The 19,569-nt window shown below is 38.8% G+C and overlaps 1 protein-coding gene across 1 annotated transcript; it reads right to left on the bottom strand.

The window, feature by feature from the left end:
* Positions 1 to 2,822: 2,822 nt before the first annotated feature.
* Positions 2,823 to 15,983, bottom strand: NMUR2 (neuromedin U receptor 2). Its single transcript, XM_029941257.1, has 4 exons — positions 15,258 to 15,983; positions 8,615 to 8,699; positions 6,081 to 6,206; positions 2,823 to 3,094 (listed from the first exon to the last, which is right to left on the bottom strand). The coding sequence occupies exons 1-4, from the start codon at positions 15,981 to 15,983 to the stop codon at positions 2,823 to 2,825; spliced, it is 1,209 nt and encodes a 402-aa protein (XP_029797117.1).
* Positions 15,984 to 19,569: the final 3,586 nt, after the last annotated feature.

Raw genomic sequence — 19,569 nt, 5'->3', positions numbered from 1 at the left:
AAAGTACACACTACAAATTATGAATAAAATTCCAGGCGATTCTTGGACCTCCTGACACTTGTTCATGGGTCTCAGATTAAGAATTTCTGCTGTCTTTATGGGCTAGACAAATTACTTTGGCAAGCAACATTCTGAATGTCATTGCTTTGGTTCACTAAGTTTATGAATTACTAGAGAGCTCAAAAGTCACTATTTAATTACAAAAGAGTAAAATTACCAATATTTTATTAATCATGTTTACTATTTGGCCTCTTCTTTCATTATTCCAAAATGCGGAGACCACAAGGAATTCACAAGGAGATGATGAAGTCAACTATTGTATAGCATGCTTTGAACAATTTAGCTTTAGTTTTTCCCTTTGTTTGCTAATTGTGTGTGAACTATTATATGAGCTAACTCTAAGACTTGTGACATTTCAATTTTAATTTTGAAATATAAGTTTCCTTTTGTATATATGTGCGTGTGTGTGTGTGTGTGTGTGTGTGTGTATACATGCACAAAATCTCAACACAACAGTCTTCCCCTACTTTTTAATGCTAGGCTTAGTTAAACCCATTGCTCCTGTTAGATTTTTAAGAGAAAAAAGGTAAATGAGGAGAAAACAAGAAAAGAGATCAAAGCTATAATTAAACAACAAAATTACTAGCTTCAATTTTAGTGTTGTTTCTTTTTCTATCCATCTGCTGACACCAGCAACATATTTAGTCCTGGTCACTGAGGGTTGACTTTAATGATGACTTTACCAGATCTTCATTGAGAATGTCTCTAAAATATGAGAAGGAAATTCATTTCTCCTCCATTTCTGAGGTTTTGTTTAGCTGAGTCTTTTCAACTTAATCACCAAATGACCCCGAGGATTCTGCTCACCAAGATAAACCATCACTGGAGAATTCTGATTCATTAAAGTTGGCTATTAATTAGCAAAGAGATTTTAAAAAATATATTGAATCACTTTATTTTTTTATTTTTTTTAAGTTTTGAGAGAGAGACAGCATGAGCAAAGGAGGGGAAAAGAGAGAGGGAGATACAGAATATAAAGCAGTCTCCAGGCTTGGAGCTAGCTGTCATCACAGAACCTGATGTGGGGCTCAAACCCATGAACCATGAGTTCATGACCTGAGCCGAAGTCAGAGGCTCAACCGACTGAGCCACCCAGGTGCCCCTATTGAATCACTTTGAAGATGATTGTTCAGTTAGGACATAATGATGTCAGAGACCAGTGATAGGATGGTTTATCAGTAGGATGGTTCATTTAATTTAGGAAAAATCCAGAGACTAAAAGCTGGAACTTGTATGTTTCAGCATCAGTAAGAATCTGGGGCTGGGAAGAGACTTCTTGCACTGTGGACACAGCAAGCCATGGTATTATAATCATAACTGGTTTAAACAGTGAACCAAAAGACATCCTTGTCAGAAACAGAATTTTAGTCTTTTGGTTTTTTAATGTGGTTTCATTTGAAGGTGCTCTTCGGCTCAGCACATTGGAATGTGAAGTCAGCTAACTCAACCACATATTTATTGAACATCTACCATTGTGACAGATACATTACCAGGATCCCAGCAGTAGCAAAAATGAACACAAGACACTTCATGCTTTTGACAAATTTACAGTCTGACAAAACAAGAATATAAATCCTTGAAATACGAAGCAGAGTGAGGAAAAATCTTGAGAGAGAGATTGACAAGTCAGATACCACACCTATTTGCATAAATCAGGCAGGGTTTTATGGAGGTGATATTTTGAAATGGACATTGAAGGATGGGTAGGAGAACAGATGGAATTGGAGACAAAGAGGGAATTTTATAAGCAAATATGTGCAGCTGGGACAACCGGGACATATTTTCATAAAAACGAGTATTCCATTTTGAATAGAATATACATTACATGTGATGCTAGAAAGGGCGTCTGGAAAGTTGATTTTTCTCATACGTGTGAAGAGTGTTCTATAGGTAGTGAAGGACTTGGTGAGTCATAGGGCTGAGACTAGTAGTTACTATATGATTGGGGTTTTTTTTTTTTTCCAAGATAGTAGACCATACCTCTGTCTCTTTATGGAGTAAGACTTTAGAAATCCATGTCTAGACAAAACTATGAAAACAACTAAGTCTGTGTTTGGTATAGTTTATGTCTCTTTTGACCCTCCACCACAGCCTTCTCCCTCTTCCATTCTTTTCTGAGTAGAACTTATATCTGATCTGATTCATGGTGAGGAATGACTGAGAATGATATGGGGATTAGGATAGTGGGAATAATAGTTCTAAGGAGCACCCCCATATTATCAGGAGGATTCCTCAAGCATCAGGTTTCAAAACTCTAGTGTATCACATTAAAAAGGCAAAATATGAGGCAGTAGCATAAATAGTTTGCTGTGGAAGAACAATGGCATGGTTCCCTTGGGTCATATAAAGTAACAAAGCATCTACATGTCTTCCTTTTAGGTCTCACAGGGACCATTGGTTGTGAGAGTTACAGCCTGAGTCAGAGTGGGGATGAGCAGGACAAACTGTTTCCAAAAGTGAAAATCACTCAAAGTATAGGTGTCATGCTTTACTGGTAGTGATTTTTTTTTCTTTCTATGAACTAGTGGAGGGGCATGAGGCAGTTAGAATGGTGGAAAGGAAACTAAAACTCAAAAGGTTCTGGGTTTTAGATATAAGATTTGGTAACAATTTGTTTAAACACACACACAAATTAGAAGTGGGTTTATAAGTTGTAAGATTCATCTTACGTCCCTACTATCATATAAGAAGGTATAAATTACAGGGTGTTCCTTCCTGTGGTGTGGTGACATAAAGGAATATCAACTCTTTAGGTGTTCCTTTCATAGTATCTGTCCACTACAGAGGGCTGTAGGGGGGTGAGAGCTGGTGCTGGTCACCTGACAGGGACACGGGGGACCCGCATCTTCAGTCAGCTCCACAAGGTGGCATTCTGTGAGCAAGATATTCCGCTGGGCAGGTGGCCCTTGTAGGTGGGGCTGAGAGTGCACCTGTCTGCAAGGAGAGATCACATTCCAGAATGCTGCCCGGAAGCGGTGAGAGAGTAGGTTATAGATAATGGGGTTGATGGCTGAGCTCAGGTAGAAGAAGACACCTGGAACACAGGAGATTAAAAAAGAGACATGCTAAGAGAAATTGAGTGAGAGGAATGGTAGAGTGAAGCATAAATATTTAACAAAGGCCTAGAATCCCCGTGATTGCCTCTTTTGGAAGTAATAATATATACAAGACTCTAATTGAGAATACAAAATGCTCTGAACTGATCTACCACCTGTGTATTTAGGAATCAAACACAGAAAGATTAAAGAGTCTTGGAAAAATTTAGGCTGGCATGGGATCTCTCTGAGATGCTTGGCAAGTTCCTTTGATCCCTACTTGTTTAACTAAAGAACATGCTCTCATAGCATTAACGAGAGATGCTTAACTATCAGAGGAAAGAAAGATGTTTTTATCTCATTGGAGCTTTGTTTAAATCTATAATTTGAAACTGGAAGTAATGGAGGAATGGTAAATCAGTTAAGTTTTAGTCCCTGATGAGATATCTTAGAATGCTAACTATGTTTTCAAAGAAATATTCCCCAATGCCCTTTTCCTACCTCGCCTTTCCCCTTGATTGCTATTCCCACCTTACTTTCGACTTTATTAATTGTATTTTGCCATTTATTTTTCTCCACCAAATTCCTTGCATACTGTCATTTTCTTGTTTGGCACATATGCTTCTTTTATTTCTATATCCTATTTTATTTCACCAAGACTCAAGATGATCCTAAGGTGGAGAATCAGAGAACTTTGTTTCTGATCTTAGCCCTTGCTTGTTCTGTGACTTTGGATGGAACTGGCACTTCAATCCTTTTCTCTGTAAAATGGGAATAGTAATACCATCCTAACCCACCTCCCTGAATTACCGTGGGGATAAAGTTGAGATGCTGTCCACAGAGGGACTGAGAATAGCTACGAATATAAAACAAGTGATAGGTACTGTCATTAACATATTCATTGTTTCCTCATTCATATAGTTCAGGACACACAGTGTCATACACCCTGTGCACAGAACTGGGCAGGGAGGAATATAGAAGGAGAATTTTTTCTATGGAATGTGAATTCATTCAAGAAGTAAATACTGATTGAATTCTTATTCTGTGCCAGAGACTTTGAGGAACATTGGTAGGTAGGTAGTGGATTTAGACTTTGTTCTCCAAGGACATGAAATAGTATTACAGAGGGAAGACCTATGGCTAACTTCAACAGTAAACAAAAGAACAGTACCAAACTATATCTGTTAAGAGAAAAATATGTAAGACTGATAATCATCCTATGGAAATTCACATAATGGCATAAACACAAGGACTGTGATGGCCATGAAGGGTTTAATGGGGTGACTGAATGCTGTCAACCCTGAAATGGGCAGGAGATAACTGGGGAAGAGATGAGAGAGTACTTCAGGTAGAAGCCAAATGTGCAGAGGCATGAATAGTTATATTGTGCAGGAATAATGAGGATATACAGAACTCTCTAATCAACTAGTTTGACAAGTATATGATTTATGAATGGAAATATATAACTTGAGGATCAAAAGGCAAGTTGGGGGCATTTTTTGGTAGCATTTAAGAGGTTTTGACTTCATCTGGTTGGCAATGTGAGGAAGAGAGAGATGATATTTTAACTGGAAAATGTTAATATAAACGTTGTAATTTGGAAATCTTAAAATCATTATCTTGATGCATCTGGAGATGTAGAGTCAAAGAGTTGTCTAATGTGATCTTACAGTGTTTTCCAATTTATTTAATCACTTTCTTTTTTCTCAGCTTGACCACAAAGATAAGCTAAGAGCTATAAAAATTTTTTTGAGATTTAACTCAGAATTAGCAATTAATTTAATGTGGAGGAATATACTAATGTCAAGGTATAAACCATACAAAAGGCCTCCTGAGTACAAAAGAATGCATGATTGAATATAGATAATATACATAGCATTCAATATACCTATGAACACTGTTCTTTTTTGCTTTATGCACACCTGCAACTTAACGTGCACAAGTTGCTTTTATCTCTCTTCTCTGGTGAGGTCTTTGGTGATCTAAAGTGCGCATAGAGGTAGCCCGTGACTAGCCATGGTAGAGGGACAAGGTTGTCTGCACCTAAGTCTAACAGCCACATTGGTTGAGAAAGAGGGATGTGGGTGACCATTTTCTGTTCCATTTAGGAGAAAGAATCTTGACCTTGAATATGAACAACTTGGGTTGGAACACTGTTTTTACTATCTGCCAGCCAAGTGACTTAGGGAAAGTCATTTCTTTCTCAGGGAACTGTTCTTTCAGCTGTAAATGGTGATGATAATATCTACTTAATAACCTTGTTGTGATGATTATAGAAAGATATACAGCATTGTACAAAGCTCTTTAAGAGCTATTATTTCATTTACTTATTTTTACTTAATTTAATAGCTAAATACTTCATTTACTTCTTACCAACAGCCCATGGTTCGTATAGGGCAGGCATTATTGCCATTTTCCAGTTGAGGAAACTATGGCATGAAGAAATCCACATTCTTCAAACAGAATATTGGAAATGAGATGCAGACCCAGGTCCTCTGACTTCATGCTCTTTCCATTGCTATTTCCACCCTATTCCGTGGTATCCTTAACAAGCTCATTAAAGTAACCTAAAAGCATACCTTGATGCCTCATGGATGCCCTTCTGTTGGTTTTCATGAGGATCTAACACATGCTTAAGACAATATGAGATTTCAGGGACATAGATGTTTAATTAATAAAACCCAATTAAGTTATATGGTCATTGGATGCAAAACAAAAGAGTCACTTCTCAGACCATTTTCCTGCTGTAATCACCATGCTTAGACTTGAGGTCTTCAATAAAGTAGGCTCTACAATAGTGATTTGGTATATTTCTTTTGGGTCAGTGATATACCTAATTAATATGTGAATAAAATAAAAATCAAATGTGTTTTTTATTGTATAGCGGGTCCCCATAATAATTAGTATATCTCAACAGAACCTACTCCTCTAAATGAGATGAGGAAGTAGATACTTTTGATACAACCAAACGAGCTAAAATTTTACCTGATACCACATGGATGAGATTGAACACGGTAGCCAGGGATTCAGTCCACTCCTCCACAAAGCTGAAGAAGAGCCGATCAATGTGGAATGGGGCCCAACAGATAGCAAACACTAAGACCAAGACAACTGGAAAAGGATGATGAGTGAGAGAGCAAAGGAGAGTCAAGGCAAAGATAGATATATAATGCCCACTCTGAGTCCATCCATTCCTTCTAGCATTTCCCCTCCACCATCTTTTTTAAGCTATCATTGTAATGGGCCATCTAGATCCTAAAGTACCTTTATGTAGAACACTTACACACAAGAATGAATTATATAGGATTTAGGGTCAGTTGCCATATGATTGTACAAGATTTCTTATACAATATGAGTTTACTTTAGAATGCTTACATAGTATTGACTTTATTCAAAGTTATGAAAACATTCTATTGTGGAAAATATGTTGCAAGAAGGTTGTTGGAACCATATAAACTGGTTATATAACGAAAATGACTGGGTTCAGTCAATTGGTGTTCTTTAAAGTCCTAGAGTAATAACAAACTATTGATGTCGTATATGGTATAAATGTATGAATTTATCTTGTTACTCTGGAAATAATTAGAAACTTCTACAAATTCAATCATTCTGTACCAGGTGGGAGGGACATAAAGAGAAAAATCATGAGCATAATACTGCTTTGCAAGCATCTTTTGATTGGGATGGAGATGTGTCTATTGTAACTTTTTTAGAGTACAAATTTCCTTCCAATTTCTTTTTGTTTTTTTTTTTAAAAATTATAGACTCACAGAAATATACTATTGCCCAGTTTTGTGTGGTGTGTGTGTGTGTGTGTGTGTGTGTGTGTGTGTGTTTAATTTTCAGCTCCTAAGACAGAGATTAGAGCTAGTATATTTTCTCTTCGGGGCATTTAGTCTTCACCAATATAAATATGTATGTTTTCTTTTTCTCTTCTGAAGTTGTAAAATACTTTTATTTCCCAAGACATGCTGCTGGAGATTTCCCTCAGGAAAATCTTGTAGGGGCTAGTGAGGAGATCAGAATACATATGAAACAAGATTAGATATGAGTCAGTAATGTTTGAAGCTGGTTTATAGGTAAACAGGTGCTCATTTTACAATTCTCTGAATTTGTGAGTGCATTTGAAGTTTCCTTGGTAAATGGTACAGATAGTTCCTATTGGCACTAAATGTACTCAGAGTAAGTGGTCTGCCCGTGTGGTGTAGTTTCAAGAATATCTGAACATTTCTTCTGAGTTTACCCCCCACCCCACCAAGAAAAAGTCCCTAATCTGCTCACTACTGCTTACAATTCCCTTTAGTTAAGAAATTAATTATTGTTAAAATTGAACACTCCAACACCAAAGGCAAAATACTTTACTTTATATTTTATCACTGTGACTTTAATGTGCATGCACTTCAAGTCTTTTTGCAAGAGCAGATTATGATCAAGGAGGAATGGCAGAGAGACATTATGAAGACAGGAGATTTCTTAATATGGAAAGTCGGGTGCCAACAGGGGCTAAGCGATTTCCTAAACGATGACTACTGGATTGAAAAGACAGACTTTGGTGACTTCACAATGTTTTTGCTCATAAACACCACATAGTCACAGAAAGTGTTTTATATACATATTAGCCTGAAGGATTTGTTTCTTTCACGCCTTTGGTTATGTCTTGGGAAGTTTATCTTAAATCTCCTTTCTTCCTTACTCTCATCAATACTATATGCTAGTGCAGGTATATATATATATAAATTTTTTTTTGAGAGTGAGGGAGGGGCAGAGAATGCGGGAGACAGATAATCCCAAGCAGCCTCCAGCTGTCAGTACAGAGTCTGACCCCAGTGCCATGCTTGCATCCACGAACCATGTGATCATGACTTGAGAAGAAACCAAGAGTCAAATGCTTAATTGACTGAGCCACTCTGGCACCCCAGGACCACATGTTTTTATAGCATTCTTTTGGGAGAGTGTAGATCAGTGTGTGGATTTTTTAAAACACCCTATCTATACAAAAGAGTGTATTGTTTTATATAAAATCATATGATTTTATAGGTGATATGACGGCTTAGAGTTACTCTTGGCCATATTTTCTGATTCTGGAATAAAGATCCTAGGGCATCCAAGGATGGGTATCAAGAGGTTTGTGATCCCCTGAAAAGGATTATAAAATATTTGTGTATGTATATTTGTACATTTTCTGAGTGAAGAGTTCACAGCTTTAATTGTATTTAAAAAAAAAAAGCAACTCATAACACAAAATAGGTTGAAAACACCTTCTCAGTTTAGAGAGGAAAATAATGCTCAAATACAGCAGAGACTGTTATGATGATGCAAAGTAGTTTATTGTTTGAGGCTTAAAAAGTGAAACAGAAACAAAAGAGAAAGCTCTCAGAGCCTGCGAAAATCAAGGAAGACCAGACCTTAACATTATGTTTCAGAATTTTCATTCTGATCCCAGCAACACGTTCTCAGTCCCAAATGCAACTCCTTTGCTTTCACAAACAAACAAACCCCAAACAAAATGGAGGACTTACACAGCATCTTGGTGACAGATTTTCTGGTAGGTCTTTGAATATTTGCAGTCGTTTCATCTGCCTTAAGAAGTTGGTCCTTCTTTAGCTGCGAGGGAAGTGGAAAAAGATGCTAACAGAGGGAAACACTTTTTCTTTCTATTATGATCTGAGAAAGGTAACTCTAACACTCATTTTGGAGACGAAAACCTAGGACATAATGAAATGTAAGAATTTGTCAAGTGTTTAACAGTAAGTTGGGGGTGGATTCAATTCGTGTCACCTAACTCAACAGGATCGAGGGTTGTGGCCACATTGCAAGGCAACCATTTATCATATGCTATTCTGCAGAACGCTAGTTATATAGTATGTTAACAGGTATTCTATAAAAAATGTGAAATTCTAAAGTAAAAAAAAAGTTAGATAGGCCATTCATTCATTCATTAATATTGTTAGATACCTATTAGAATGGAATCTCTCTGCTGTAGGGTAGGTAGGCAGTAGCAAATAAAAACAGATATTCTTTCTGCTTCATAAATTTTATAGTCTTTATTGCGAGCCTTCTCAGTCTCTAATGTGCTGATGGACATGATGAACATTTCCATGGGTTCATGTATCACTCTTCCCCCACCTTCTGCACCCGCCATCCCCAACCCCAGCCTGGAGGGAGATAGTGCTTCTCTGACTAAACAATAGCCCTCCACCCAACCCTTTTCAGTGGAATACCTACCATATCTTAAGAAGCGCAATCTGAGAAATTCTGCGTTACTAATGTTACTGATAAGACCGCATATGTTTCTGAATTTAGATGTGGAAATACACTCATCCTGTTGCAAGATGTGGCGATCCTTGAAGAAGTCTCTAAAGATATCAAATATTAACACCACTGTACATGCAATTTTTCCTACCCTGTTTGAGTCCCATCTACTTCTGCAATACTCTGGTGGCCACTGCAGTCTGTTATCCTCCCCCTTCCTCTCAACTTCCATGGCTCTGAAGATGTGCATCATCTACCTAGTTGTGGAATTTTCTTCTTTTTAACTTATATATTTTTAGTTTGTGGGGATATACAACCAGATAAAGAAAGCTTTAAGGAGTCATGGCAAACTTCTATCACATATCTACAAGTTGGTACAGTTTGCATTTGCACTTGATTCTCTAGTATTTATTCTCTTCTTTTCCTATCAATGATACCCTGATTTTCCTTTAGGAAATTTATGCTTTCTCCATTCTTAGTCAATCATTAATTTGGATGGCAATGAGCCCATCTCCAGCTCCAGGTTCAGGCCCTAAATAATTTAGCTCCTTTCCATCAGTCACAGTGATTAAGATAATTGGAATCAATGGGGTTTCAGATACTTGCTTGTACTTCTAGGAATGGAAGTTTTTTTCTCTTTTATTGAGAGCCCTTCTTGTTCTCTGCATGGAATTCTGGCATACAACTGCTATTTTTTTTTTCCCTCCATGAGGAAAGTGCTGGGAGCCACCAATGTACTGTTGTGTGGATTTTGAGGTTGAAATCAACATTATAGAAAGAAGAGCAAAGAAATAGAAATAAAGCTAGGTCTTTGAGAACAGTTGTATGCTTTACAGGATTAATCTTCATCAAAAGCCAGTTCAACATCTTGACTTTTCAGGTCTATACTGCCCTTCAGATTTTGCTAGATTGAGTTGGGGTTCCTTCATTAGCAATGTAGAAAGTTCTTACAAACTGATCAAGGCCATCAGGTGGAAGGAACATTCAACTTATTCTATAGAGTCTTGGGTATATTAGGATCAATTTGTTGAATTATAAGAAAATATATTCTAATTCAAGATAAAAAAGAATTTGGTGTGGGTATATGTTGCAGTATACCCTGGGATGGATGGCATTTGTACCGAACACTTTAGAGAAGGTATTTAAAATTAAATAAGACTTGGGGGGCCTGGGGGACTCAGTCGGTTAAGCGTCTGATTTTGGCTCAGGTCATGATCTTGCAGTCTGTGAGTTCGAACCCCACATAGAACTCTGTGCTGGCAGCTCAGAGCCTGGAGCCTGCTTTGGATTCTGTGTCCCCCTGTCTCTCTGCCTCTCCCCCACTTGCACTCTGTTTCTCTCTCTCTGTCTCTCTCTCAAAAAACAAATAAACATTAAAAAATAATTTTAAATTAACTAAGACTTGGAAGAGAGTGCCATTAAAAGTTGCCTACACAGTTAAAGGAATATCCTGACTCTCTGACATACATGTTAGCTAGTGCCTAGAAGTCAGGTAGCTTTCAGAACCACACCAGCCCTGAAGCAGCACTTGGATAATTAACCAACCTGACCACTCTTTCTCTGGATATAGTGGTGCTCTCTACATATACCTTTGTCTTTATAAAGTAAGGGATTAAATAGTCTGTGAGATTTGACTCTTCCAAGGTCACCTACAACTTAGAAACAAGAAGGAAAAATATTGTGCAGTTATTAGGAATAGATAGGAGGAAGCTGATGATGATGTTATTAATGTAATAAATAGTAAAACAAAATAATGCAGGTAGAGTGTTCATCTCAGTGCCTGGCACATGATATTCAATAAGCTATATATTACTACTGTCATTCTGCTTATTGTCCTCAGTTTACTCAAAAGTCATAATAAAAACTGAGTTTTGGTGAAACAGGGTTATTTATATCTGTGGGCCCGCTAATATGGATTGCTGAGTCCCTTTCAGAAATTTTCCTTCAACACATCAGTACTTGTGCTGAGACAAAGAAGCAAATAGATGCACTGAGACAACAAAAAAATATATTGTTTAAGAGTAATAAATCAAACTGCACATCTTACTAACTCATCAATTAAATCTACTGAAGGTTATAATTATCTCATACTACTTTTAGTATTTCATACTTATTTTTAAAGTTTATTTTGGAGAGAGAGAGAGAGAGAGCGTGAGTGCTCAAGGTCAGGGGTGGGGCAGAGAGAGAGGGAGAGAGAAAGAATCCCAAGCATGCTCCACACTGTCAGCACAGAGACTGGTGTGGGGCTCAAACTCATAATCATGACCTGAACCCAAAGCAAGAGTCGACACCTAGCCAACTGAGACACCCAGGCAACCCCATACCATTTCAAAAATTTTGCCATCATTACAAGATAGTCATCCCATAATTTGATTTTAGTCCATAATTAGGAACAATGAAAAACTATTGAGATCTTTTAGTTCCTCTTTGGGTGGGTTTAAAAGTTCTCATTGGTAGTTTCTCCACTTAAAGGAATAGTTTCCTTAAATCAAACATAAGGCAAGCAGTTCATATAGTTCTTCCATGAACAAAATTCCTGTATAGCATAGTTTGTAATGAAAAGAAAATTATATTAATCACTTCTTACTTTTCAGGTTCCAGAGGGGGAAGAGTGAAAAACTGAATATTTGTGCATCATATATATTGTTTCAACAGAATTTGAAGGAGGTGATATAGAATAGAATCCATACAATTTGTCTAGCCAATATTAAGTACTGCTTTATGTTTGAATTATTTTTTTCCCCTTCAGATGTTTAGCAAAGTAGCTCTTCAAACATTAAGTATCCTCCCCACCCCTGAACTTCCAAAAGTCAGGACACAAAAAGATGAGTGAAAAATTGTGGTTACTCTACAGGAAGTTCAGAGGCCTTCCTATCTACTCACTTGAGCTGTGTAAGATAAAAGGTGAAGGGGAGGGCCATGTGGGGGATTTTCAGGCTGACATATTATGCTGATCAGTTGTTTATATCATTACAATCATTTATATACTTTTGGAGACTAAGCTCCAGAATACTAAGATATAATCCTAAGGGCTTTTGTGTAAATATTTCCACAATGTGAACAAAATCTGTTCCGAGTACTGACAGCTCCAAAAGAGGGTGCTCCCAGATGGGAAGAAACCTGCCCTGGGGTTGTCTGCTTTCCATCTCTGACAGCTTCATACCTTGGAGAGCAGATCAATGGATACTTGTGTCCTGGAATGATGAAGTCACCCTGAATGCTCAGCTTTGAGTGCACATGAGGTTCCCCTCTTTCTTTCTTGGTCCTGGGATTTTATCAGTCTTAGGTTTTTGGCCTTCTGAAGGCAGTGAGTGCCAAAGCCAATCATCAAGGGAGTCAGTAACTCAATAATCATCAGAGTTGCTATGGTCTCTTTAAAATCTCTTAGATCAAAATGCTCTTGGAAACAATGTTGGCAACTCTCTTGTTTTCCAATGTAGAAAAGCTAAAGTCCAGTAATGAATGAAATAACTTAACTTCATTCATTCATTCATTCATTGGGCATACAATCTAGTGGGAGAGAAATAAATGAAAAACCCCACAAGTTTAGAATTATAAATTGTAATAAATGCAATGAATTGTAATAAATGCAATGAAGAGAAATCACCAGGGACCATGACCACCACATACACAGGGACCAGATGCAGCTAGAGTCAGAGAGCTTTCCTGAGGAAGTATGGGTGAAATATGATTTAAAAGATAAATTAGAGTTAGAAAAGCAAAGTGGATTGTGATGGTCAACAGTAGGAACGTTTTGGGCAATGATACAGCAAAAGGTACAGTATGTGCAAAGGCTAAAGACTAGGGCCTTTTTCTCCTGACTCAGTCTATAGATCTTTAAATTCCTCTAGAAGTGATTTTCTAAGCTGAGAGTTTTCCTCTGGTGTCCTCTGGGTAACAGCTCATCCTTCCTGAGAATAGGAAGGTTCTAAATTTCACTATACACACAAAGCAAACTAGGTAGTTTCTAAGGTGTTGTCTGAGCTGTCACTTCACTCCTGATACAAGATAGCCATAAGTTCATGACAATAGAACAAAGTGAAACACAAAGTAATTGGTTGGGGTGGGGGATATGTGTTTCCTACTCAAAGTTAAATACTTCTTCCAAATTAACCCAAGATGAATGATTGTTTGGTGTTGGATGAGATGGTATTGTTAAGTTTGGGGTGGAGATTTCTCATAGGGCTCATGATATTTGGAATAATGCAGAAATCCCTCCCCCCCCCCTCCGTGATACAGGTTATTCTAAAGACATTGTAAGCTAGTCCCGGGTGACATGAGTTTCTGGGAATAGAAAGAAGAGAATTGCAAAAGTCTCTGCCTGATTAAATTTATTCCTGTGTCTAGACATTTGTGGTACTTAGAATTTACTCTTCCTACTTGGATTCTGCTCCTCATCTTAGGCACAGCATATATTCAAAAGGACCACATGTGGGGCAATCATTTTTGATATTCACCTTTCTGAAAACTGCACTGAGATGAGAGTACCTTGTCTGTCACAGAATACATGGTGGCAGAGCCATTGTGAAGCATATGATGTGAATGTGATGTTTGTTTTGTTTTCCCTTCATTCTTCATTCTCATTGCTCCTGCTTACAGATTTTCTTCCTTTCCTTCCTTCCTTCCTTCCTTCCTTCCTTCCTTCCTTCCTTCCTTCCTTCCTTCCTTCCTTCCTTTCTCTTTCTCTTCCTTCCTTCCTTCCTTCTTTCTTTTCTTTTCTCTTCTTCTTTTCTTTTCTTTTCTTTTCTTTTCCTTTCTTTTCCTTTCCTTTCCTTTTCCTTTCCTTTCCCTTTCCTTTCCCTTTCCTTTTCCTTTCCTTTCCTTTCTTTTCTGTTATTACAGACTTGTTAGAGCTATCCAGAGACTTAGATATGATATGATCTAATGTGACCTTTTCATTTTAAATGTGAACACTAACTCCAGGAAAGAATTGTGCGGCTTGCCTAAAAGTATGTTTTATGTGAGCTTCAGATCTGGGAATCTAAGTAGTCCCAAGACTGTATACAGCACAAGATGCCTCCTTAAATGGGCATGAAACTGTCACAGTTAGGTTTCATCTCTATGAATTTCAATGCAGAAACATACCAGGAGAGGAATCATATAGACTCACTACTACCTTCACTAATTAATTTCTCTCAGCTAATTTCGATCTAGAAAAAAAAAAACCAACTCATGTGTATCATACCACCATGAGTACAGGAAAGGAACCTCTAATTATAAGATATCTTGAAAACAAAGTGATAGTGTTTTATCAATCCCAGCTATCATTTATCCCCACTTTCTTCTATCTTATGTTCCCTGTTCACTTCCTTATCCCCCAATTTCCACCTGATCAAGAGAAATCCAAGTTGGTCCCACTCAAGCCATATTTTTTTGCATTTTAGCCTGATATTTCAACCAAAGGGACCAATCATAAGGAACAGTATATCTGTCCTGGAGTATAAGATAGAGAGTTTATATTATACTCAGACCAACTTGGTACAGAGGAAAATTCCAGTGCAGGCAGTAGATGGGGCAGGAGACAACAGAGTGTGGAACAGGTTCTCCTGGGGTGGCCACCTTATGCTATTTAAAATGAGGCTCCCTCTCAGACCTACTGAATCAGAATTTTCCAGGGGCAGGGACCTGCACATTGATACCCATAGTCAGATTTCTAGCAACTCCTAGATTTGAAAGCCACAGACATAGAGGGAAGAATAATGATATATGAGTTAAAGGAAATGATTTATAGCTGTGGTCAGTCAGTGTTTGCCTAACATGAGGTCTGTTAACTTTTGTTTCCCCTCTGAGCTCATTCTATTCTCTATGCTTCCTTCTAATTGTGAATTTCTCCCATTTTTTTTTCTCTGACCATTGAGTCAGTGAGAGCAGAAGAGATGCTGCCCAAAGCCAGCGAGCTTGAATACTCACTTTGAGCCCCATGAGGTAGTAGAGGACACTGATGACGATCATGGGGAGGATGTAGAAGAGGAAAGAAGTGACTTGGATGATGAAATTATAGATCCATATGGGTTTGATGACCGCGCAGGTGGCAGAGCCCGGGACCAAGGACCCATTGGGGAAGTAGTGGAGCTTGATGCCGTGAATGCTGGTATTGGGCAGAGAGGAGAGGACAGAGAAGCCCCAGACGAGGCCAAGGATCCTGAGAGCCCTCCGCCGGCTGCTCTTCAGTTTGGCACGGAATGGGTGGAGGATGGCCACATAGCGTTCCACGCTGACCGTGGTGACGCTGAGGATGGAGGCAAAGCACACTGTCTCAAAGAGGGCCGTCTTGAAGTAGCAGCCCGCCAGCCCAAACAGGAAGGGGTAGTTTCGCCACATCTCGTAGACTTCCAGGGGCATCCCGAGGAGCAGGACCAGGAGGTCGGCGACAGCCAAGCTGAAGAGGTAGTAGTTGGTGGGTGTCTTCATAGTCTGGTGCCGAAGAATCACCAGACACACCAGGAAATTGCCACCGACTCCCACCACAAAAATCAGCGCATACACTGCAGTCACTGGGAAGAAGAAGTGGCTGCGTGGTGGCCCATAGAGGAAGGCCAGGTAGTCCTCAGTGCTGTTCAGGTATTTCTCGGATGGATCTTCCAGGTCCTGCTGGTGGATCCAGGAAACATTCTTGTGTTTTTCCATTACTGACATTAAAATGCAAGACCTGAGCCTCCTCTGATAGAAGCGTCTGCCCCAGGCTGAGTCAGAAAAGAAAGAGAAAGCAGGCAGGGAAGCACAGACTCAGGGGGAGGGGGAAGAGGCTGGGGAAGAGTACTTCAGAAAGGTTAGGCTGCTCAGACCCGGATCCCTTTTGAAGAGATGGAGACCCCGCCCCTGCACAGGCTGTGGGCCAATGAGAGTGTGTCAGACTCTCAGCCAGAGGACCGCTGGGTTGGAGTGCTGGCTTTCAAGCAGGAGCTGGAGAGAAGCAGGAGACATTTTTTTTGAATTGGAAGGATCTGGGAAATAGCTAACACAGAGGGTGCTACTCTAAAATAATCTGTGTGCACTTTGAGCAGTGCATTTTGCAGAGCTCTGGGAATCTGGGTGGAACTATGAAATAGTTTCAGGGTCATGGATAGGAGAGTACAAATTTCCATTGATCCTTGCAACCTGCACAGCATGACAAAAATGGGAGATCAATGGATTTCTCAAGTTATCTTGTTCCATTGGAAATCCAGGGCCCTCTGGAGAAAGCATGATCAATGTGCCTTTATGGTTTGTTTGCATCCACAATAGAATCCAAAGCCTGGAAGAACACTTGTGCATTACCATGTAGCCCGGTCTGCTGTCTATCACTCTGTCTCTTTTGGCAGTGCCTTACTGTACTAAAAGGCAGTGGGGTTTAGAATCAGGCCCACTCATAGAAATCATGTAAGGCATGATTGTTACTCAAACTCTCCCAGCCTCATCTCATCTGTAAATTGAAGATTTTTTCACTCTATTTTATTCAGCCAGTACTTCTTGAGGGTTCACTATGTTATCAGGCAATGTCCTAGACTTTGTGGAAACATCAGCAAACAAGCAAAACAAAAATCTCTGTCGTGGGGAGCTTTTCTTACTGTAGAGACTTCTGCAAATATACAAGCAAACTAATAGTAATATGATTTCAGGGGATAATTTGTGTTATGATGAAAAAGGAGGATACAGGACCATACAAACATAAGGCTGGAGGGGTTCTTTTGTTAAGGTTGGTCTAAGAAAAGTTATCTCAGGAGATGTTATTTGAGCTGAGGTCTGAATGATGGGAAGTTGATCATAAAAGAGCAAAGGGAAGTGCAGTCCCAGCAGAAGTAATAGCAAGTGCAAAAGTCCTGAGGCAGTAACCAGCCTGATGTGTTTCAGAAATACCAAGAAGACAAGTTTAGATGGGACTTAATGAGTGGACAGGAGAGAATGAGTGATTAGCTTGAAGTGACTGGTGGGGACTAGATCATGTAAATTTTTCTAGGATTTGATATAAAGTTTGGGTATGATTCATACTGTAGAGAGAAATCTTTGGAAAGTTTTGAGCAGGAGAATTAAGAAGGGTAAAGTTTTAACAGGATGTAGGCAGGAGGCTGGTACAGTATTCTAAGTAAGAAATAGTACTGGATTACTATGGCAGCAGTAGACTTGAGAGATATCTGAATTCAAGAATATTTATGCAAGGGATGATACCTTATGTGGTTGTTGAGAAGATCAAATGAGAGTACTTATCTTTAAGCATCTTATCCTTAAGAGATGCTCACTAAATATTATTTATTCCCTTTTATTTGTTAAATTTAATGATAAAACTGAAATGAAAGAGGTCAAGTGACTTGTCCAGGAATAATCTGTTGGTCAAGATGGGGCAGATTATGATGTAATGGTTTAAAGCAGTAATGATTTATTTCTCACTCACACTACAAATTTATCATTGGCCAGTAGGAGGGCCTGTCTTGTGCTGTACTCACTCTGGGACCCAGGCTGATAGAATGATCACCGTCTGGGACTTTGCCGATCATTGCAATAGAAAGTGATCTCTGGAACATCTCAGGTCAGTAATCATAAGCTCTCGTCCAGAAATAAGCAGTACATGCCATTTTTGCTTGTAGCTCAGAGCTCTTTGGCCAGGGCTAGTCATGTGCATCCACTCAAACACAGTAGGGGCAGGAAGTGCTCTCCTTCCGTGTGCACAGAAGATGGAGAACCAGGAAAACTAGCTGAACAGCCTTAACAGTGATTTAAATAGAAAGTCATGGCAGAGCCAGGATTTGGGGCCTCTCATACATGATGAGCTTTGTTGTTGAGATCACTATTAAGAAACTTTAATATACATTTCTGATAAAGTTTAAGTACTGGGATACAGTATCTCATTGAGGTGCACGGTCATTAAACTTAAAAGGGTGGACAGTAGGAGATGAGAACTCCAGCCTGGGGAAGATACACAGTATATAGGAAAACAAATTAAAGATTCAAAGGCATCTATATGTTGTGAAAAGGTAGGTCTAATCAAATAGAATGATGTCTAATAAGGGATACAGAGAGATGATATAGGAGTGATAAAGGCATGGACTCTAGTGCAGGCTCGGGGTTCAAATCCTGGACATTCATCTTACTGGCTCTGTGACCACAAGGAACTTATTTAACCTCTGTGAGTTTCAATTATCCCATCAGCAAAATGATTAAAATAGCAATTCTGCACTTTTAGGATTGCTAGAAGGGTGAAATAGTTCCTGATGAAATGTTCAATAAAATAGTACAGTATTTTAAATGTTCAATAAAATAGTACAGTATTTTAAATAAATATTAATAATAATATATGTAATAAGGTAATTTAATAACATAAATGTATTTCTTTTGGGGGGGTCAAAAAGACTGTTGTAAGACTTAAAAACTGGAAGATGTCATTGGGAGTGTTAATGTGAAAAGGACTTCTCAGTTTTAATGAGCTATCAGTACAGGACAGCAAGTCAAAGGAGCTGCTAAGAAAGTATGTGCACATCGATTCCCCAGCTCACCTGAGTGTGGATCTGCACCCTCTAGCTCTGAGAAGATGGTGAGATTGATGAGGGGTACAGTCTCCTGAAGGCAGTGTTTGATGTGGGTTGGGAATGTTTTGCGTGAAGAAGACTGAAGTGAAATATCAGGGTCACTGTCAAATATTTGACAATATCTTTGGATGGCATTTAAGGAAAGAAGGGAAGCTCATGTGTAGAGAACCCAAGAAAACCACAATTGGGGGTCAATTCCACTGTAATTTCCTGTTAATTAAATAGAAAACCTCTCAGAATTGTTCACATAAATGAAAAGGAGCTTAAGTTTTTATCCACCAATTTCTGTCCCCCTTTGTTTGAGGGCAGTAAGTCCCCTACATCTCTGGACTGTTCTTGCTCATGGGTTGAACAAGCTTGCAGGTTGTCAGAGAAGGTTATAGGATAGAAATGCAATATGAACTTATGACACACCTCTATCAGCAGAGGTAAGTCTGAGCGTGCAGAGGACTACTTTTTGTAGCTGTGGCCATCAGGTGGGACAAGGAATGTGGCGTGAGGGTAACAGTAGCATCTACTAAAAATCTATAAAATTAAAAAAATAATAGCTGATATTTGTTGGATAATTATTCTTTCCAGGCACTACTTTAAGCATCTTACATGTATTAACACATGTAATCTTTACAATAATCCTGTGAGATAGGCTCTCTTTTCATTTTTGCATTACAGGTGAGGAAACAAAGCCTTATTTTGTTTGATGTGCACTTTGGCAGGTTTATGAA

This window comes from Suricata suricatta, chromosome 6 (genome assembly GCF_006229205.1).
Source record: "Suricata suricatta isolate VVHF042 chromosome 6, meerkat_22Aug2017_6uvM2_HiC, whole genome shotgun sequence".
Classification (NCBI taxonomy): domain Eukaryota; kingdom Metazoa; phylum Chordata; class Mammalia; order Carnivora; family Herpestidae; genus Suricata; species Suricata suricatta.
Note: the sequence above shows the minus strand (reverse complement) of the source record. Positions and strands in the feature narration are given on the sequence as shown.